This window comes from Ceratocystis lukuohia, assembly GCF_044167205.1.
Source record: "Ceratocystis lukuohia strain C4212 chromosome Unknown Supercontig7_pilon, whole genome shotgun sequence".
Classification (NCBI taxonomy): Eukaryota; Fungi; Ascomycota; class Sordariomycetes; order Microascales; family Ceratocystidaceae; genus Ceratocystis; species Ceratocystis lukuohia.
Genome location: NW_027263526.1, coordinates 174,920 through 197,685, shown reverse-complemented (window position 1 = coordinate 197,685; position 22,766 = coordinate 174,920). Strand labels below are relative to the sequence as shown.

The window sequence follows — 22,766 nt, the reverse complement described above, 5'->3', positions numbered from 1 at the left end:
GCGTATCAACATCTTTCTCATATATCTCACAACTTGTCTCATTGATAGTTGTCAGTAACCCAAGCCAGGGTTACCAGGATTGCTGACCCTGATCCAGTTCGCCAAAGCGTTAGGGTTAGTCTTAGACATCAAGGGTCTTCTTGCCTGATCTAGACCATGGTGGTGATGGATATGTTAACCGGCTGTGATCCGCTCCTCAGACTAGAGTTAGACAGGTACAGAACAACTTCAATATTCACATATTCCTTCTCGTCTTCCAAGATATTCAAATTGAGAACTAGCATCCAGCATTATCTTTGGCGTTCTAGAAACCCTGTCCAACGCTAGGGCGGCTTCCTCCTGCTCGATCAGTGTCGGGGATCGGATGCCGATAATGACCGATGGATCATGATCAAAGCGCTTGAGCCACTTAAGACCTGTGTCATTGCAAGCCCGGCTATTGTTAGTCAAGGCAATGGCCCTATCCCTAGGAGATTACCTTCTTGGTACTAGCTGACGAGGCTAAATTGACCTGAAGTTAGAATGAATGGCATAACCGCCCAGCCTTCAGCATTAGTCGCGCCAATAGCCGTGGCCTATTCTATGTTTCAAGGTTGCGCTTATTTAGGCTTTCCGCGGCTCTCTGTACTTCTCATGTTAATTGCACTTGCAATAATGCCCGTCGCTAAGCTACTCTTGTCAAAGTTGAAGGTGATAGCTAGGCTAATGCCATTTTTTGCGACTTTGTTCTTCACGACTCTTGAACACCACGAAGTTGCAGGGAAAGCCCTCGCGGATCAAGGTTGAGAATGAACTGGACAATGACCTACTCCCGTAGATTGTATATTCACTTTGCGCTGGGTATGATGTTGCACTGACCTTGAATGCACTCGGCCGACGATCGAGAGGGTGAGAATCCACCCGGCACAACCTTGCGGCAGGTCAGAGACCTAGCCAAGAGTTGTATGGAAGGGGCTCAGAATCGAGAACAATATTAGCCCTATTTTGTGGACTTTGCCTAGTTAGTCAGTTAGATACGAAGGGGAGAGTTTTGGGATCTTAGGAACGGGCACCACCAAATGGTACCGTATGCCCTTTAATATTTAATGTGCATGAAAGCTACAACTCGACTAAATTCAAGGCAAATTGTGAACAAAATAGGATAATCACACCATAGTCCAGTGCTTAGGAAGTCTCATTCCGCCCTGCAAGACCTCCTGAACCCACTGGTCTCTGCAATGTAACAAAAGTAGAGAGCCAGCTTGGATCAATAAACACTCACTTCTGATATCTGCTTCTGTCAGCAACCTAAGTCACGGTTAGGGTTAGAGGCCTACACTGACGCGGCTTTCGGTGACCATCTCCATCGCAAAAGCACTTCTGGCTGCCTGTTCAAACTTGCGGGCTCCCCGGTCTCTTGGAGAACAGTCAAACAAACTATCCAAGCAGGATCCACGGCCGATGCTGAATACATCGCGGCTACCCTAGCCACCAAGCAGGCTCGCTTCTTCCGCAATCTCCTATACGAGCTACCCGCTCGCGAAATCGCGAATCTACAGCAGCCTCTGGTTCTACAATGCGACAGCACGAACGCCATAGCAAACATGAACCGCCCCGAGATCACGAAGCGATCGTTACACATCGACGCCGCCTATCATTTTGTTCACGACGCAGTCTAACAAGGATGGATCAAACCAGTACACGTCAGCACTCAAGACATGGCGGCCGATGGCTTGACTAAAGCCCTAGATAAAGTGAAGCATGCAGAGTTCACTCGACTTCTCGGCCTCACTGATTCTCAGGTTGATAAGGGCGTGTCAGTAACCTAAATCACGGTTACCAAGATTGTTGACCCTGATCCAGTTCACCCTTACGTTAGGGTTAGCGTCAAGACATCAAGGGTCTTCATCCAAGGCCCAAGCGCTCGACCCAGAACATGGTAGCAATGGATATATAAACCGGCCGAGATCCGTCCCTGGGACTAGACTTAGATAGACATAGACAACATCAATAATCACTCATCCTCCTTCTTTCTCTTCTTCACAGGACAATCAGTACGTCCTCCTAATATCTACTGTTACAATTCCTGGATAGTTCTGCCATCACCGGCATATCGACATCTTTTTGATCAGTGTGGGTGTTACGCCTGCGTCTATGATACGGCAGTTGTAACCCTGCGACTATTGACCACAGTAAACAAGCGCTATAATCACTCACGTTGATGCGTATAAATACGTGAGTCTCGTATGAATAGCTATCCTAAAATTTAGGTCGATTCTCTGATTCTAAAAGCTTGATGAAGAAGGAAGCAAACTCTGTGACAGACTTCCGAAGCTGGCGCTTCGTAAGTCTATCTCAGAGCGGGGTCAGGGTCTGATTGTCATGTGACCCTGAACCCTAAAACCTACATCAGTCTCACACGTTGTCTCATTCATAGCCGTCTCCCCTCTATTCCGTAGCTGAGTTTCCTTTTGCTATATGGTGTTGGACACGAGTCTCATTTGTCCATCAAGTGATCTGAACCTTAGGCTTTAACTGGTCCATTATTACCTTCGTTCCTTTTGAAAGTGACCTAAGTGACCGCATAATTGATGTTGGCGCGCTACTTCGATGCATTCTACCTCGCCTTTCAAGATATTCAGATTCAGAATTAGCTTCCAGCAGTATCTTTGCCGTCTTAGAAACCCTGTTCGACGCGGGAGCGGCCTCCTCCTCGATCGGCGTCGGAGATCAGATGTCGATAGTGACTCCCTGATCAGACATTTATCTCATGATCAAAGCGCTTGAGCCACTTAAGACCTGTGTCATTGCCAGTCCAGCTATTGTCAGTCGAGGCAATGACCCTATCCCCTAGAAGATTACTTTCTTAGTACTAGCTAGCGAGGATGTATTGACCTGAAGCTACAATGAATGGCATCACCGCCTAGCCTTCAGCATTGATCGCCTGAGTAGCTATGGCCTATTATATGTTTCTAAGTTGCACTCATGTAGGCTTTCCACGGCTTACTGAACTTTTCACGGCAATTCCACTTGCAATAATGCCCATCGTTAAGCCAGTCTTGTCAAAGTTGTACGTGACAACTAGGCTGATAGCATGTTTTGCGCATTTGATCTTCACAACTCTTGGACACCACGCAGTTGCAAGCGAAGCCCTTGCGAACCCAGGCCGAGAATGAACTGGACAACGACCTCCTCCTCTAGAATGGATATTCTCTGTGCGTTGGGCATGGTGTTGCACTGACCTTGAATGCAGTTGATCGGCGGCGGAGAGGATGATAACTACCCGCCTCGTACATCCTTACGGCAGGCCAGGGACCTAGCTCAGCGTTGTCTTCGAAGGGGCTGAAGATTGAGAACAATATTAGCCTCGTTTTGTGGGTTTTGCCTAGTTGGTCGGTTAGATGCGAAGGGGAGAGCTCTGGGAATTTAGGAGCTGGCACGACCACATCGTATCGTATGCCCTCTGATCTTTAATGTGCATGAAGGCTACCACTCGACTAAATTTGAGACAAACTGTGAACAAAATAGCATATTGACACCACAGTCAAGTGGGCTTGGGAAGTCTCATTCAGTTCTCCGAGAACTCCTGAATCCACTCATCTGCAATTTAACAAAAGTAGAGAGCCAGCTTGGATCAATAAACACTCAGTTCTGATATCTGCTTCTAACCAGTTATGGACACTTCGGCATGCCGTTTTCTTCCTTCTTTACTGTTCTCAAAAGCACAGGCAAAAAAGAACGGGTTTCTGTGTATACTCTTACCCCTGGCTCCGGGATTATAGTGCAAAAGAGTCTGTTCTCTTTCCGTTGGACTTTATCTCGAGAACCCGGGTCCGAGCCCTTGACTTCTTTACAAAGATTCCACCACCTAACAACATGAAAGATACGTAACTATATTACCTAAACTCATGTAAACTAGCCAAGCTTCGGCTGGTTCAGTCATTCATTACCGTTCCAACATTAAACATGTGGCTAGCCTAGTGCTTTTACCAAGCCCAATCATTACTCATTGCCTTGTCCGTTTGTCCACTGGCAAAGTAATTGGATAGCATTGATTCCTGTAGTTCAACATTGAACTTCAGGTCTTATTAATGGCTTGCCAGTGCGACATTAACCTTGGAATCTACGGAAGATAGTACCTTTTCAAGTGGCCCTGTGTATCAGAAATGATAAAGGCATTGCAAACATACTCCTATTGATTCATACAGGGAAGGCTAGACACATGACAAAATGTAGAGTATGGAGTGTGTAGACTACAGTCTATAACATAACTAGTATGTAATCCATTTCTTCCACAACTACTGTATTATAGCCAAAATCTAATAACAAGTAAGTTTCCGGAAGCCTATACGCAGGCCTCTGTCTGCTCTGTGGTCCATTGCTAAGAAGAGGTCCTGTGATGTAGAAGCATCAACGGCTTTACATACTTGACTAAATTTAGCTCCACAATCTATTCCGACATGTATATAAGACGTCTCCTTCCTCCATGATAATCAGTCTTCTTACTACTTCTTCACATCTCACCAGCTCTCTGACTTCATACACTTTCCTTTACCTATAGCCCTTCGAAACTTCACTTCTACTCTACACTTCCTCCTGATCTTCTTGTCTTCGCAAGTCTCAACTTCATTTATACCAACAACCAAACCAACAAAATGCAGCCCTGGTCTATTACCTTTCTCCTCGCCCTTGCTGGCACTGCTATTGCACTACCTGCTGTCGATGTAGCCAACACCGATGGTAACATTGCTGCGCGAGAATTGACAGGCTGTTGCCGCGCATTTTCAGGCTGCTTTTGTATAGAGTCCAGCGATGGGATGCTCCGTGCTGTGGATATGGTATTCTGTGCGGATGCAGGTGACTGTCCTGAGTGATTGGCCTGGAATTTCAGATCATCTTTGGTTGAATCATAAGGCCCATTGTTCTGATTACATCATTTGTGTCCCCTACACATGCAGACAGGTTTTCTAGTCCTCAAATGCAAAAAGCAGGCTCTGTATTATGCTTTCTAGGTACTCGGTATTTCTCCGCCTTCTTTCCGATTTCCATAATAAACAGTGTTTGATCATATATGATATTCTCTCATCCTTGGTGAAACCCATCGCACCAAGTGTCGTAATAGATGAATGTTTGCAATAGTTATCCCATTTAGCAATTTCACTGCAGCAAAGGGCATGTTGTGCAATCTGTCTGACTTTCTTTTCAATTGTCTGTTAGTCTCAGCTTCAGTTATAACAGTACAAGACAGGGACTCTATTTCAGCAAATCCCTTCGGTACACCCACAATATTCTTCCCTGTCCATTTAACGGGTTCGCTGACAAGCTCTGATACCCGGAATAATCTCATTCCATATTTTGCAATGCTTTTCTTTTTCGGCATGTTGGTCGTTTGGTTGTATCAAGCTTCCCAGTGCCACAGACCAGAGACTCGTGTCTGGATCCTTAGATACACTCCACTGCACACCAGGAAACAAGAACCCTAAGGATCAGCACGAACCCAAGCACTTCTACAACGCAGTGCTAGCGGTGAGCGATTTCTGAAACGGAAGCAGTAGAAGACACCAGGCATGAGTGATGGCATAGGGCCCTCACAGATCATGCAAGCAAGCTGTTGAACTCAGGAAGTGATCACCTTTCAATGGGCGGCAAGCTACACTACAGTAAAGAGGAAAGCAAAGGTTTCTATCAAATGTCCTTGTCAACCTCCTCATCCTTGCCTTGTTAGAGACTTCACATAGTTCAATTCAAGCTCACTTCTCAAGTCTCCATTACACATTATCCTGCCTTGCCTCACCTTGTCACACAGAAGGTGACTCCAAGGCTCGGCCTCGTGACACCCAGACTGTAACTCCTTTACAATCTAACTATTAATTTGATATAAGCATACCGCTAAACAGCTGCCTCACCCTTCACTTCATTCTGGCTACGAAGTGTTAGGGCTGCGCCTACGGACATAGCGGGCCCCCACTTGAACCCACTTACATATGACAATACCATACCAAGCCCCTCCTCACATCTAGATAGTTAAGATAGTTTCTTCCCCTTTTCCCCTTAATGCATGTGTTCTGACCATTTGAACCAGTGACAAAACCATGTTGTACTGAACCTGTTGCGTGGCGCACTATCCAGGTTAAGTGGCGTCTCATACATGTCCCACTTATTCATACCTCTTGTGGCTGAAGATCCATGATAGGGTTGACACCCTATCATGAATCCTCATGACCATTATGAAAGGGGTGAAGTCCACGGACGTAGTGTAGAAGTTATCCCTTTAATAAATGTTGCGTGGCGCGGTATATATGTTAAGTGGCGTCCCATACGTGCCCCACTTATCCGAACCTATTGTGGCTGATCACGTGACATGGTTGACACCACAATACAAAAGGTGTAAAAATTGGTCCTTAAAGTATATATATTAAGTTAGGTGAAAATTCGTTCACCCCTCTCTCCATTTATCTTCGTCTCCTTCCCACAGATAAGAACCCAGTCTTATCTATTTACCCGAACATTCTCCGGAGCACTCGTGGACGTTTTCTCAACATCCCCCCCACTTTCCCGGAGCTCCGGAGAAGTGGGTACATCTGGCCATTGTACTTGTGGATCTCGTACTCCGATCATCAATCTGAATTCTGGCATTTTCTGAGGACCAAGCGGTTTTGTCAACCCGTCTGCCGCCATTTTCGCTGTTGGAATATATCCGATCTTAATCCGACCTTCCTTAATCCATTGCTTGATGGCATGGTGCTGTATGTCGATGTGCTTAGTCGCCTTCTTCACACCCAGGGATTTTGCAATTTTAATTGCCGCTTGGTTATCTCCTAGAACTAGGGTCTCGTCTTTCAAACACAATGTCTGACTTTTCCCAGTTCCAGTTTCGAAAATTTCCAGAATCTTATTGAGTATCCGTCGAAGATGGATTCCTTCCTTGGCGCATGGAGTTAGTCCGATATATTCGGCCTCCGTAGTTGATGTTGCGATCGCTGCTTGTTTCTTTGAACTCCAGCTTATCGCTCCCCCAAGCCCAACGAAAATTAATCCGCTGACAGACTTCCGATCATTTGCGTTCGCATAGTCGGCATCGCTGTATCCAACGATATCCATCCCCCCTCGGCGTGCTTCGAAGCAAATAGAGAATTCGGCAGTATCACGCAAATAGCGTAACACCCTCTTTACTCCACCAAGGTGTCTGGGTGTTGGTCTCGCAGATGCCTGTGCAAGGCTTGACACTGCAAATGCTATGTCCGGTCTCGTCATCATGGCTGGGTACATTATCTTTCCCAGGATTGACTGGTAACTCTTCGAGTCCAAGACCTTCTCGTCCTCATGTGCTGGCTCGACGTCCCCCCAATCTCCCACTGGCGTACGGATGGGTGACCTCCGGTGTTCATCGAACCTCGCTTCCTCCACCATCCTCCGGATGTATTGCCTCTGATTTATCCAGAGTCTTCTCTGTGGCCTGTCTCGTGATACTTGTATCCCGATGATCTGAGTTGTCTCACCCAAATCCTTGATGACGAATCTCTTCGAAAATAACTGCTTGAACCATTTTATCGATTTGTCGTCCATCGCTGCTATGGTTATGTCGTCCACATAAAGCAAAACCAGCATCTTTCGTCCTGCATGATACAACAAACACGGCTCTGTGACTATGTTCTCAAATCCCAAAGATTTAAGGTACCCTGTGCAGTCCTCATTCCACTGGTATGCTGCTTGTTTCAACCCATATAGACAGCGATCCAGTTTTGCCACCATTCCCTTGGGACATTCAACATTCGCTGGAAGCTCAATGAAGACTTCCTCTTTTATCTTGGATTGCGCAAACGCATTGCACGCATCCACTTGATGGCATTCCATGTTGTACTGGCATACGGTCGCCAAAAACAATCTCAATGTAGCGCTGCTAGGAGTCGGTGCAAAACTCTCAAAGAAATTCACTCCGTATTCTTGTCGAAAGCCTCTCACCACCAGTCTAGCTTTGTATTTCTCAAGTTTCCCATCAAGGTCATACTTCTTTGTAAACACAAATCGCGTGTCGATCGGGATACACCCCTCTGGTTTAGGGACGAAATGCCAGGTTCTGAAGTCCGTCAACGCCTTCAACTCCTTCTGGATTGCTCCTTTCCATCCCTCACTCTCGGTCGGATGTCGAATCGCATCGTCCAGTGTCATGGAAGGTTCAGACAGCGCTATCATGGCCCTCTGTTGCGTTCCATCCTCTTCGTGTATTCTGATCCTCTGACTTGGCGGTTGATCATCCTTCACCTCAACGTCTTCACTCAGTCTTCTCTTCAGTATTTTCAGATTCAGCGACTCGATTAAGAGATTCAACCTTGCATTGACTGCATCCAGTTGTGTTGTGTCCGTGCCTGTTATAGCCTTTGTTTCCGAAAAGGGCTTCACCGATTGCTCTTCTCTACCCTGATCTTCGACTTGACCTTGAGGCATCTTTATCTCGTCATGTGTCTGATCTCTCTCCGTGAGTTCTTCCTGTCGTGAATCCCTTGGATTAAAAATTCGAGGTTCTTCGGGAGTACTACTACTCTCCGGTCTCTCCACCTCTTTCTCTTCTTTTGGGCTCTTAGGTTTCATCTTTTCATAGAAGTGCACTAATTCGGTAACCCGGACCTTCTTAGCATCAATATCCCACAAAACGTACCGGCCATCAACGTTTTCATCATATCCTAGTAGTAGAGATTCACTCCCCCTAGAACCATGTTTAGACGTTGCCAAGTGTCTAATTACTCGACATCCCCATCTCCTAATATGGTCGGTTCTTGGCTCAATTCCAAAGAAGAGCGTATGTGGGACACCTTGCGTACTCAATGTCCTGTTTGCAATGTACACTGTCGCTTTTGCGGCTTCCACCCAAAATCTGCCACCCAAACTTGTTTCGGATAGCATCGTTCTGACACCATCGTTCACTGTCCTAATCGCTCTTTCTGCGATTCCATTCTGACTTGACGAGTCTGTAAGCGTATAGGTTGGTTCCGTCCCATTAGCCTTTCTCCATACCTCGAAGATTTGCTTCAGTTCCGGCGCATTATCGCTTCTTGTCCTCTTAATAGTTTTACCCATCTTGAGTTCAATCCCTTTTCGCCATTCATCCAGAGCTCTTTGGACTTCACTCTTCTTCTTCAGCGGTAGCACCCATTTGTACCTGGAGAAGCTGTCAACGATTATCGCATACCATCGGTGACCCTTTCTCCCAGGCTCATGCGGTCCAGATACATCCACTGATATGCTGTCAAGAGGTTCCTCTGCAGCCATTGACATTGTCGGACTCCCATGACTCCTTGTCATTTTGCCTTTTGAGCAGTCCTCACACGCAAAATCCTCTGGCCTCGGGGGTGTTTTGTCTGGATTGATCACCCTCAGCCTCTTGTCATCAACATGACCAAATCTTCGATGCAAATCGTCGTATGCAAGCAAACACGTACTCGTGACCGTGTCATCCCTTCTCAATGGAATAACGATTTTCTCTTTTCCATCGTCAATAGTAACTTCCATGTCCTTGAACAGGACTGATTTTCCTTCTTTCATCAAGGCCATAACTGATATCAAATTTTCGGACAATTCTGGCACATATAAAACTTTGGATAAATTGAGCCTTTTATTCCCAACTCGAACGTCTACTGAACCAATCTTGGATGCCCCAATGCGACTCCTATCCGCCAACCTAACTGTCTCCTGTGTTTCCTTTGCGTTTTTCAACACTGTTAGCTCTTTCGTCATATGACACGAGCACCCGGAATCAATTATCCAGTTATGGCGTTTAGGGCACTTACCACATTGGTTCTCCTTGACGGCCGTATTTGCTTTCTGTTGGGAATCGTTTTTCTTCTTGGCCCAACAATCCACTGCCTTATGTCCTCCCTTATTGCAGTTGAAACACTTCAATCCGGACTTGCCGCGTGTGTTCATTTTCTCTTCGGTCTTCTTCAAGTCCGATATTGGCTGCAACAGTTTTAAGGCTTTCTCGGCTGTCAGTCCATCGCGATAGCACTGCTTCGCCACATCCCTATACTCTTTCGGGAGTCCTATCAGGAAAAATTTGAGCGTCGCTTTGTCGTTGACCTCCTGCTTGGTGTTGTATAGTGCAAACTTCGTCTTGTAGTAATACCAATTCTGAATCATGTTCAGATCCTTTCTCAATGTTGTCCGTAGGTATTTTCCCATATCCTCGAACTCCGCATCAACGGTATCCGGAGCACAAATCGTCTCCAACACTTTATAGGCCTCTCGGACTGTACCCTGACTGCCTATCACTTGAAACGATTCACTCAGGCTAAGGCGAAGTATGCGCATAGCCAGCTCCTCGTCTTTCTTTTGGTTCCTACCAGAACCCCCGTTGCTTCTCTCCACACCTTCCATTGGATTCTCATCCAGCAAGTAATGCAGTTCCTCATTCTGCAGTTGAAGCACAAAACTTGCTTCCCACTCCTTCCAATTGTTGTTGTCGAGCTTGATCGCCATTGTCGTGAATTTTCCGCTCGGTTCGTTCCGCTGGATCTGAAGTGTAGTGGAAATGATGTAAAGATAACAAAATATAATATAATAAGCAACCTTGATTTGCTTTCTAAGAACAATCATTGTTCTCCGAAGGTAATTCGATATAGGCTCATAACCTGTAAAAATTGGTCCTTAAAGTATATATATTAAGTTAGGTGAAAATTCGTTCACCCCTCTCTCCATTTATCTTCGTCTCCTTCCCACAGATAAGAACCCAGTCTTATCTATTTACCCGAACATTCTCCGGAGCACTCGTGGACGTTTTCTCAACAAAAGGAATAGTTCCAGGACGTAGCATAGACTTGAACCCTTTAATAAACCAACTGATTCAACATTTAAGATATATTCTACAATAAATCAACTGATTCAACATTTAAGATCTATTCTACAGAACCCGTGTTAGTTACCTCAGTCAGGGGTACCAGGATTGTTGACCCTGATCCAGTTCGCCCAAACGCTAGGGTTAGTCTCAGACGTAAAGGGTCTTCTTCCAAGGCCCATGTGTAAAGGAGCGAATCAAACAAAAGGATGTATTGGCATAAGAACAGAAACAATCGTTGAAGAAGAAAGAGCTAACTAATACTACAGATGGTGGAGGGTTCTACACTACTTTATACTGGTGGGAAGAGGTGCTGCTTCTTGCTGAAGGTCTAGACCTCCGGGACCATTCCGGGGGGACTGTCTGAGAGAGGCCTTAATGGATAGGCCGTCTCCGGCGCGTCTGAGACATGTCCCAATGGATAGGCTGTTTCCGGTGGTTGCGTCTAAGGGAAAGGCCCTAGGCAAAGCCTCTATGGGTTGCAGACCCTAACACCATGTGCTTGATCTAGAACATGGTAGTGATAGATAGATAAACCGGCTGACATCCGCTCTTCCGACAAGACTCAGATAGAATGGTAATCACAGGCGCAAATAAGTGTGGAAAGCCAAAATTGTTGCAGCTTGGAAGCTAGGAATGCACTGCAGTGATTCAAGCACATAATGTAGCTGCCTGAGTGATCCCACTGTTTATCATCAATGTAGGGTAACATCACATCACTACATGGCCAAAGACCTTCAATAGGAGGATGAGACGCAAAGCAAGTGTCAGAGGGCTGGTGTAACCGGAGGTTCAGCATTGTAGTATCTGTGGCAAGGCTGGTCATCATGCAGGCACATGTGAGGAAGGAATTCAGACACCTGGGGAAGAGTATGGTGAAGACTTTGGTTTGATGACATGGCTTTTTGCATTCTTATTGTGATTTCTAGGAAGAAAGTTGAGATTTGTGTTTCACTCACAATACATGTACGTTATCATGCACCACCACCCTTTCGTCTAGCAAAAAAGGAATTCCATTACCAAAGCTCGGCTATTTCACTTACAGAGCATCTAGCCAAAATAAAAGCTGTTTGTAAATTGTAGCCTCATTTGAGTTTGCCGTTGATGTATCTATTGAACTTTAGGTCTTTTGGGTCGTGTCGCAGGCCTAGTGGTTCGCCGAGGTGGTATGCTTTCCTCTCCAACTTCAATAACTGAAGCAGGGTCCTGATGGAGTTGGACGTGCTGTAGACATGGACAATTGCTCCTGAAGTTTAAAACTGGGCTAATAGGACTTAGTTCCTGGCTAACAGCCTACTCTTGATCACGTCACCTACCTCTTTTTTCCCAATCTCAAGTGGTTCAATAGTTAAAGCTTTGCAGCAGTTATCCAATAAAACAATATCACTTGACTCAAATATACATATAGCTTGTCCAACTTAACCAACCTTAACTCCAGCATCATTCTAGCCTCGATTTCAATTACATCAATTCCCAGTACGGAGCTCTCTTCAAGCAAAGCCTTTTATCTTTCTTTGTTTTCAACTATATCAAGTTTTGAAACAGCTGGTATACATACGTGATCAATGGGTTGAAACAGATGACTTTTTATTCAATGTGGAAGAAGAGCAATAGTCAGAGCCCTTGTCAAATTACCATAGCCATTCCATTTTTCCATAGCCAATTTAGGGGCTGCCTGATAGGTTCTGGTCTCCTAAATGATCTTCCTGCTTATTTCCAGTGTCTTTCGTTTTCAGTAGTATTAGGCCTCTAGAGTATATGACAAGGCTAGGCCTGGAGTCGCTTCTTTTGTCACGTTGAACATGGGAGAATGGGCAAGTAACTTCAATAAGTACTAGTAGGTGTAACTTGGAATGGGAAACCAGAGACGAGGGAGTTGACGAAGACGTTCGGTGGGGATCTCTTCTCTATCTTCATAGCGGGCGAACTTGCCTTGCCCTTTGTAGGGCACCCCTCCTGCCAGGTCCGGCGGCTCCCTGTATACCTCGGTGTCCAAACTTCAAGGTGCCCAAGGAACCTGACCTTAGCCTCCGGTCTGTGACAGCACCCCCCCCCCCCCCCCTCTTCAATCTCGGGCTCTGCGAGACAGTTGTTGCTCCAGTGCTCCCTGCATGCCGTTCGGGCTTTTCATATTCTTCAGTGGTTCCCAGGTTGTCTCTTCATATCCTACCCATTCGATGAGATAGCCTATGTCTCCTGGCTGACCCTTTTTATCTAGGCTGACTTGGGAGCTTCTGGTAAAAGATTGGGCGCTCACTTGTGATTTCCATTCACCTTTTTGCAGGCAGCCTACCCCCTAGACTCTACAGACAAAGGATATATGCAATTTTGGGCTTCTGCTGGTCCTGCCATGCGAGGTTTCCTGATCGCCTCTTCATGTTACATCATTCATAATCCATATGCATTGGTCATCAAGCTTTTGCACAAGAATCATGGCTTGTACTGTGACAATCAGCTGGCTCTACGCGTCTAGAAGAATGTCTATTTGTTAACATGCATGATAAGTGTCGTGAAACTACTTGTATTTGTTAAACTTGTCAGTAACCTGAGTCAAGGTTACCAGGATTGCTGACCCTGATCCAGTTTGCCCAACCTTAGGGTTAGTATCCGACATCAAGGGAGGGGCGTGCTGCTGTGGACTGCAGCACGTTTGCTGTCTTGCGTGCCTGGGTTGCCATCTCCTGGCGCTGTGCTTTGAAGTTAAGGCCGGTGTCCCAATTATTCTTCCTTTTCTTCCTCATCTGACAATAAAGCCTATTCATATGGAATCAACGTAGTATTTCCTTGCCCATAACAAGATGCCTTTCAAGTTTCAGTATAACAGTAGATATGAAGAGGACGTACTGAATGTTCTGGATGGAGGGATTAGTGATTATTGAAATTGTTCTATCTCCATCTGTTTCTTGTCTGAAGAGCGGATCTCACCCGATTCATGAAACCATCACTACCATGTCTAAATCAAACACATGGGCCTTGGAGGAAAGACGCCCTTTATGTCTGATTGCAACCCTGATGTTTGGGCGAACTAGATCAAGACCAGCAATGCTGGTAGTCCTGACTTAGGTTACTGATACAGTGACACTGTAGAAAAAAAGAAAAGACAGACACAAAGGGCCTTTTCCAAGCCTATTTGTTCAGTCTAGACACTGCAGTGAAGAATACATAATCGGTTGAGATCTGCACTTCGACTAAGACTTACATGGACAAACAACAACTATAATCAACGATCTCTTTTCTTCTCATCTCAAGGGCTTTCAGAATGTCCTCTCAGTTTGGACTATTGTCTGTATTGGCTGCACTAACTTGGCTGTTACAGAATCCCTGACTTCCTTGTAAGCTCTAAACTATAAATAAAGCACCAAGTATTATTCAGCTGTTTCTCACATTATTGTTCTTATGGGATGCATTGTATCTTCTCTGTTACGCCAACATAGAAATATTTCTCTTGTTTAGCTATGCTATGAACTAACTTATTTCCAAACCTATGCTACATTAAGCTCTAAGCAGCTGTTTCATCAGGTTTGGTGGGGGGGTAAGAGAAGACACTAGGGTTCTCAAATGTCTGGACACTCTTGTAGGACCAGGTCTTGGACATCTCAGAGTCCTCGGTACACTTGAGGGCTGCAACAGTAACATGGGCATAGTACAGATTCATGAATAACTTGGCATCACTATAATTGAATAAAACTGTTAGTGGTCTTTTCAACAGTTTACAGCTGTTCTCTGGTGACTTACTAATCCTTGTAGTAAGAAGAGTGCAGGGTTAGCTGGATGTCTGTAGGTGAAGAGAAATGGTACAGGCCAGATCTGATATTGCGGCCAACGCCGTCAGAGAAGCACTCCAGAGTAGAAGTCTCATAGCTGTTCTCCAAACCATTCTCAGCAGTCTTGCCATCCCAGTTCCAGTGGTGGGTGCAAGTAGCCTTGGGCCGGATACTGGGCTTGGCATCAATGACATTGGGGTCGTTCAAGTCATCTGGGAAAAAAGAGTGATTGTCAGTATAGTTGTGTAGATATAGAAGTGAGACTGATCTATCACTATGAATTTTCAGTGAAGCTCCTTCATCTTAACTTACATTGCAAGGTACAGTAGAACAGAGGATCGCTGGGAGCAGTTTTGACACAAGAAACCTCCATATCAGAGACTTCAAGGGGCTTGACCTCTTCACCAGTGCGGGCAACAAGGGGAGAAGCAAAGGCAGTGGAAGCCAGAGCAAGGACGAGAGTAGTAGTGGAAATCATTTTTGTAGTGGGAAAGAAGAAGTATTGTGAACAAGATGTAAGTGGTATGAGAGTTGAAACGTTGCAAAGTTGGTAAAGAGAAGATGAAGTTGAAGGCGATGATTGCAATGAAGACAAGTTTTAAAACCCCATTCTACCAGTGACATCGTGCCCTTCTTATATGCCATGAGACATCTTTGATAATATGACCATGTCCTACTTAGCAGTGTGGGGCCATGTACACACACTTTCACTCTAGCTGTGATAGTCAGGTCACTTGACAGTTGGTGTGCACGACTTCTTTTCTCTCATGCTCAAAGCTGGGATTTTCATTTCGTAATCTTAGTCAACCTGACTGTATTTCCTTTTCTCCTCCAGCTTTTGCAAGGCCTTTCTTTTGGCTAGCATTGGCATCTGACGTTGTATCGTGCTCTAGACCCCTGGCTTAGTGTTTATTTTCTGAGTTCTCTATATGTTGTGGGCGCTTGCTAGATGCCATCCGCCGGCCCGTGTGTTTCTCTAGTTTTCTCCAAGGCCCGGCCGGCTATGACTAAAGAAGCTTTTAACAGGGCAAATAATGTGGGGGGACCTTGGGTTAAGTCCGGGGCCCCAAGGTCTAGGTGAAGGCTTGTATGCTTGAGTATTAGAAATAAGAAGAATTTTTCCTAATTATGCCTCTTATACTTGCATACATGTAAAACTGCTAAAGCTATGGTCAATTCGTGGCACTAGGCCTACACATGAGACCACCATCTACCTGATTGCATAGCCAGTCTTCTAGTCTGACCCTAGGCCATTATCACTTCTTCCCGTTCCACTACTGCTTCTACCTCTGGCTTTGTGATTCCTTTGCCATACATACACATATGCAGAGGGGAGACCATAGCATGACAAGCTAGTGTGGTATAGGCGAATTTCTTGGGCCCCACGTTGGAAATTGCACTTTTTAGGATTTGCATGTTTATAAGTGTAACGTACACGATAAGCATGTATGCACACCAGAAATCAAACAACTTTACTTTCTTCCATTTGATCAATCAATTATTGATAGTAGATATCAGGAGGACGTACTGAATGTCCTGTGAAGAAGAGAAAGAAGGAGAAATGAGTGATTATTGATGTTGTTCTATCTCTACCTAAGTCTAGGGACGGATCTCGGCCGGTTTATATATCCGTTACTACCATGTTCTGGGTCGAGCGCTTGGGCCTTGGATGAAGACCCTTGATGTCTGATGCTAACCCTAACGTAAGGGCGAACTGGATCAGGGTCAGCAATCTTGGTAACCGTGACTAAGGTTACTGACAATTATCAACCATTAGATATGCCCCAACCAGATAATGAGGGTAATATACTTCTTGCTCTTCAAGCCCTTCAAAATGACTGAGAATTAAGTCTCCGACAGGTTGCAAAGACATACAAAGTGGGCTATTATAAGTTACATCGCCAGCACAATGGTAATCAATCTCGGCATGATCTAGTGGTCGATATCGCTTTCTGATCTTCGACGGTCAGGAAAGCCACCACTCAGTTGACTTTGAGGCACACCGCAAGGACAACAACATTACCACACTTTGTCTGCCATCTCATTCATCTCATATACTCCAGCCTCTTGATATTAGCTGCTTGGGACCTCTCAAGAAGGCATATGCTCAAGAAATCGAGCATCTGATCAGGTGTTCGATAACCCAAGTTTCCAAGACTGACTTCTTTGCAGCATTTTATGCTGCCCATCAAGCCACCATGACAGAAAAGAATATCAAGGGGGGAGTTAGAGGAGCTGGACTTGATTCTTCAGATCCTGAAAGTGTCATTTCTAAGCTTGATGTGCGGCTACAGACCCCAACACCGCTCGAGGATGAGGCCAGGTTCCCAGGACACCAAAGACAGTACTTAAGACCATTTCTCAATCTGAATACCTCGAAAGACGAATCAGGCAGGATCAAAGTAGCTCTCCAGCATCTACTCTTGAGGCCCTGAAGTCATTTTCCAAGGGAACAAAGGCAATAATGCATCAAATGACATTATTGAAGTCTGAGAGCCAGACGCTTCGACAGTCAAACGAGGCCCTTGGCAAGCAGCGCACAGCAAAAAGAAGGCGGCTACAGGATACAGGAACAATGACTATAGGTGATGGTAGGCTGGCGATTGATCAAAAGGACATTAGCACACAGATAGAGGGGGAGTTATCGAGAAGTGGTGGTCGAGGAGGGTCGGGGCTAGTGAATGAAAGGCACTGTAGGACATGTGACAGAACTGGTCACAATGCAAGAACATGTCAGATAGTTTCTACAATGTCTGTAGAAGAACATAGCACTCAGTTCCAATTGTTTAGATGCTTTGTTGTGCTTTTATGCCATGTTCTGTCTTGGGTGTTGATTTTTTCGGTGTGCATGCTTATCGTGTACGTTACGTCATTTATGCTTGGTTAAATTCAATAGGATTGGGCATGGCACTAAAAAAAGACTGTGCTACAAACTGTTATTGCACCATGTTGCATAGCGAAAATTAACAGTAGATGTTAGGAGGACGTACTGAATATCCTGTGAAGAAAAGAAGAAGAAATAAGTGATTGTTGAAGTTGTTCTGTGTCTATCTAGGTCTAGTCTGAAGCGTGGATCTCAGATCAGGCACATGGGCCTTGGAAGACCCATGTCTGATACTAACCCTAGAGTTTGGGTGAACTGGATCAGGGTCAGAAATTCTGGTAACCCTGACCTAGGTTATTAACAAAAATACTACACTGCGTAGTTGGCCACCAAAAGCTGCACGTTGAGCCAATCATCGCCAACAGCATCCTGATCTTTGCATATGTAATAAACTGGGCGAGTTGCTGTCCTTCCCCTCACTTCATGGTGTGCTTCCCATTCCCCTGTCTCTCTTGTCTCTGTTGTTTCTCCTCCTTTGTCGTTGTTGCTACCAAGCTATTTACCACGAAATTCATAGTACAGCTATTGCGTACATCCATATCGTTTTCTTCAGCCAGCTCTTTTTGTTACATCTATATTCTATCTTGATTACAGACTCCTATTTCTACAGCTTTGCAGTATGAACCAAACAGTCATGGATTCATCTATGAGGCCAGCTACTGGGCCGCCAAAAAGAATCCTCTCTATCGGTACGCCCCTTTATTCGTATAAAACTCGCGTGCTTTCATGTCACTGATTTGTATAGATGGCGGTGGTGTTCGTGGGCTCTCGAGCTTACTGATTCTAGAAAAGATCATGGAATGTATCCAGCAGGTAGAAGACTTACCTGAAGTTCCAAAGCCCTGTGATAGATTTGATCTTATTGGTGGTACAGGCACTGGAGGGTATGACTTTTACCAGGTCCAAGTTCTACCTTTATCTTACGAGTAATTTGCTAACAAGACTATCGCAGCATCATCGCTATTATGCTTGGGCGGCTAAAAATGAATGTTGACGAATCGATTAAAGCATATAAGAAACTTTCGGAGACTGGCTTCTGTGAGGAGCGCAAAATATTCAAGTGGCGGAAATATGCCTTCTCAGACAAGAAACTGGAGGCTGCTATCAAGGTAGCAATTCGGGAGAACTGCTGTGAGGCATCATGCGTCGAACAGCGCAGAGAAAGAACAACCTCTACACCCAGTAATTGTACGCATGGCGACTTGTGCTTCTACGAAGAAAACTGTGTTAAGACGTAAGTTTGAGCCTTATCCAGCCAGAAGAACTCACATCCAACATCTCACATTTATTTCTTAGCGCCGTGCTGGCCGTAACCAAGGATAATCTTGACGCACTCCCGACAATTTTCACAACATATCCTCCACCTAGTGCAAGGCTTGCCGAATGCACGGTTTGGGAGATTGCAAGGGCGACATCCGCAGCTGTAGCCTTTTTCAAGCCTATCGAACTTGGTCGAGAGCGTATTGAATTCGTCGACGCAGGCTTTTGGCAACAATAATCCGTGTGAGACCCTCATCAAGGAGGCCGAGAAGCTTTTTCCACGCCACGAGACGATAGCCGTGAGCCTTGGCACAGGCCTTGGCGATGTCGTTAAAATTAAGAATTTGCGAAGCTCTATAACCTCGGCTTTTGAGAAAATGGTGTCAAGCTCAAAAGGCGTCGACCAACGCCTCAAACATAGATATAGAGGCACAAACAATTATCACCGACTCAACGTCATAACTGGTCTTGAGGATGTTACTCTGTTAGATTCTACCTTATCTAGTCAGATCGCAGCACATACAGAAAACTATCTCAAGGAGAATGACGACCTTGTTACTAACTGTGTCAACGCTTTGGTTGCAAATGGTATTACTCGACCCGTTTGACAAATTTGTTTAGATTTGAGCTAATACTTACGTGGCAGGAAATGATCAAACAGAAGGTCAACAAAACTACGACATGGACGAAAACGATAAGCAATGCCTCTCTGATCTCTTCATCGCCGATCCCGGCACAGACAAGAAAACTATTGAAAGCACAAAGGGGGGGTTACTCGAAGACTCCTATAAATGGATTATCAGCCACAACAGCTTCGAACAGTTCCGAAAAGGAAGCGAATCACAAATACTCTGGATCAAAGGAGATCCCGGCAAGGGCAAAACAATGCTGCTCTGTGGCATCATCGATGAGTTGATGCTGGAAAATTCATCGACTCTGTCCTACTTCTTTTGCCAAGCTACAAGCAATCGGCACAATACGGCTACCTCTGTACTGCGAGGCCTCATACATCATCTGGCACGCTGCAATCCACGGCTCATCAAACATGTGCGAGAAAAGTATGATTACAAGAGAGAGCTTTTCAAAACTGAAATGCCTTGGCACGATCTTTGCGACATACTAACCGCGATGGTGAACGACCCTGGCGTCAAGGATGTCATTCTTATTGTCGACGGCCTGGATGAGTGCAGTGCAGATCGACCAAAGCTGCTAAAATTTATCATCAAGCCCTTACCAGTCAAATGGATTGTGTCGAGCCGCAATTGGCTAGATATTCAAGACGCCCTAGAAGATGCGAAGCATAAGGTCAAGATACACCTTGAAATAAACCAAGATTCAGTCTCTGCGGCAGTCGATTCGTTTATCGAGTTCAAGGTGGATCAACTTATGCGCACAAAAAAATGCGATGAGGCGAAGAAGGCGGCCATACTCGAATATTTGAAGACGAATTCAAACGGTACTTTCCTCTGGGTAGCCCTGGTTTGCCACGAGCTTTCCAACTCACAAGTCAGAAACCGGCACATGTTGGATACGATGAAGTCCCTCCCACCTGGGCTTGATCCACTGTACCAGCGAATGATGATGAACATCTCCGAGTCCAAGGATGCACAGCTCTGTAAAGATATTGTTGCTTATGTGTTGATTGTGTACCGACCTCTCACTTTGGACGAGCTGCGTGTCCTTGTCGAAGGACTTGAAGACGAGCGAACAATAGAAGTGGAAGAACTCATCGCCTCGTGCGGGTCTTTCTTGACAATTCATAACAATGTTGTGTCTTTTGTGCACCAGTCAGCGAAGGACTATTTTCAGAATAAGGCATTGCAAGAGATCCTACCCTTTGGATTGTCACACCAGCACCACAAGGTCCTCTTGCGATCACTTGATATACTGCACAAAAAGCTTCAGCGTGACATTTACGGATTGCAGGCACCCGGGTGCCTGATTGATGAGGTCTCAGTCCCTGAGCCTAATCCACTAGCTCCTATTCAGTATTTCTGCATCTTCTGGGCTGATCATCTTTGCGAGTCTGCAGCAGATGATGCAGTCAATGTGAATGATAGGATCTTGGCCTTTCTTAAAGAAAAGTACCTTCAGTGGTTAGAGGCAATCAGCCTTCTGCGCACCATTTCAAGTGCTGGAAGGATAATGGAAAAGCTGACGCCGTTTTTGGTAAGTAAATTTGTGATGAAAAGAAGGACTGCGATGGAACAGTGATTAACAATGTGTAGCAGAAGAAAGCATCGCAAGATCTCCAAGGAATTGTGAAAGACGCTCAACGATTCCTCCTCTCTTATGGGGGAGTTATTGAAACTGCGCCACTGCAGGTTTATGTTTCGGCTCTCATATTCAGTCCCACAAATAGCTTGATAAGGCAAATATACAGGCATGAAGAACCAGACTGGATTGAGCCGAAGCCACGAGTGGAAGAAAACTGGGATGTCTGCCTACGGACTCTTGAGGGCCATGGTGATGCTGTGAATTCAGTGGTCTTCTCAAATGATGGACAGCGACTGGCATCAGGGTCAGGTGACAAGACAGTCAAGATCTGGGATGCGACTTCTGGTGCGTGTCTGCACACTCTTGCGGGCCATGGTTATCCTGTGAATTCAGTGGTCTTCTCGAATGATGGACAGCGACTGGCATCAGGGTCAGGTGACTCCACAGTCAAGATCTGGGATGCGACTTCTGGTGCGTGTCTGCAGACCCTTGAGGGCTATTTTGGCATGGTGGACCAAACAGTGTTCTTGAACAGTGAACAATCATCTTCGCCACCCTTTGTCGATAAGGCATCCTCGTTTCCCCCTCGATCTCACAGCTATACTATTAGCAAGGATGATGTCTGGATTATGCAGAATCAACAACGCGTGCTTTGGCTGCCACCATCATATCGTCCTGAGAAATCAGCATTTTCATCTAACACTATTGCGCTAGCCTCCGCCTCTCATCACATCACCGTTACAGGATTCAAGTCCACCTCTCATCCTTAGCATTTTAGCATCAAAGCGGCCCAGTCCAACTTTTTCCATAACATTGCAGATTCCATTCCTCATTAGATTATATTTATCATTCGGTTATTTTCGTAAATCAAGTTTTTGGTTTTAATCATCAATTTACCAAAGTCAGAACTAATAGTACAAATTGGTCGGACATACAGAATATTCGTGGATTGACAAGAAAAAGAGATCTGTGATTTGTGGTGGTTTCTCGTCTAACGTTTACGATAAGCATGAGCACCAAAAATCAAACAACTTTCCTTTTATCAGTAGATATTAGGAGGACGTACTGAATGTCCTGTGAAGAAGAGGAAGAGGGAAAATCAGTGATTATTGAAGTTGTTCTGTGTCTATCTAAGTCTAGTCCGAGGGACGAATCTCGGCCGGTTTATATATCCATCACTACCATGTTCTGGATCGAATACTTGGCCCTTGGAAGAAGTCCCTTGATGTCCGATGTTAACCCTAACGTTTGGGCGAACTGTATCAGTTGGGCTATTACGACGACCCATAATGGCTGGACTGATAATAAGACAGGTCTTGACTAGCTCAGGCACTTTGACCGACATACCAAGAGCCGATCAACTGGTCACTATCGTCTTTTGATCCTCGTTGGGCATGAAAGTCACCACTCAGTTGATTTTGAGAAATATTGTGAAGAAAACCACATCGTTACACCTTGTATGCCGGCTCATTCGTCTCAACTACTTCAGCCTCTTGATGTTGGGTGCTTTGGACCACTAAAGAAGGCATATGGCCGAGAAATTAAGCACCTGACCCGGTGCTCGATAACCCATGTTTCCAAGACTGAATTCTTCTCAGCTTTTCACGCCGCCCATGAAGCCGCCATGACAACAAGTAATATTGAGGGAGGTTTTCGAGGAGCTGGACTTGTTCCCATGAATGCAGAAAATGTCATATCAAAGCTTGATGTTCAATTCTTGAGGCACTTAAGTCATTTTCAAAGGGAACAAAGACAATAATGCATGAGAATGCCTTATTGAAGTCTGAGAACCAGATTCTTCGACAGGCAAATGTGACTGTTAGTAAGCAGCGTA

At 45.3% G+C, this 22,766-nt stretch overlaps 3 protein-coding genes across 3 annotated transcripts; 1 reads left to right on the top strand and 2 right to left on the bottom strand.

The window, feature by feature from the left end:
* Positions 1-6,468: 6,468 nt before the first annotated feature.
* Positions 6,469-10,452, bottom strand: HOO65_070031 (Retrovirus-related Pol polyprotein from transposon TNT 1-94; the record flags this gene model as incomplete). The annotated part of the gene is made up of 2 exons (XM_071004813.1): positions 6,469-9,530; positions 9,765-10,452. The coding sequence occupies 2 exons, from the start codon at positions 10,450-10,452 to the stop codon at positions 6,469-6,471; spliced, it is 3,750 nt and encodes a 1,249-aa protein (XP_070856749.1).
* A 3,854-nt stretch (positions 10,453-14,306) lies between these two features.
* HOO65_070030 (uncharacterized protein) lies at positions 14,307-15,049 on the bottom strand (the record flags this gene model as incomplete). Its single annotated transcript, XM_071005163.1, has 3 exons — positions 14,307-14,478; positions 14,543-14,783; positions 14,884-15,049. The coding sequence occupies 3 exons, from the start codon at positions 15,047-15,049 to the stop codon at positions 14,307-14,309; spliced, it is 579 nt and encodes a 192-aa protein (XP_070856748.1).
* Positions 15,050-18,089: 3,040 nt separating this feature from the next.
* HOO65_070029 (Vegetative incompatibility protein HET-E-1) lies at positions 18,090-21,702 on the top strand (the record flags this gene model as incomplete). Its single annotated transcript, XM_071004832.1, has 7 exons — positions 18,090-18,144; positions 18,201-18,339; positions 18,408-18,689; positions 18,752-18,926; positions 19,225-19,303; positions 19,362-20,884; positions 20,944-21,702. 7 exons carry the CDS (start codon positions 18,090-18,092, stop codon positions 21,700-21,702), a joined length of 3,012 nt encoding a protein of 1,003 aa, XP_070856747.1.
* Positions 21,703-22,766: the final 1,064 nt, after the last annotated feature.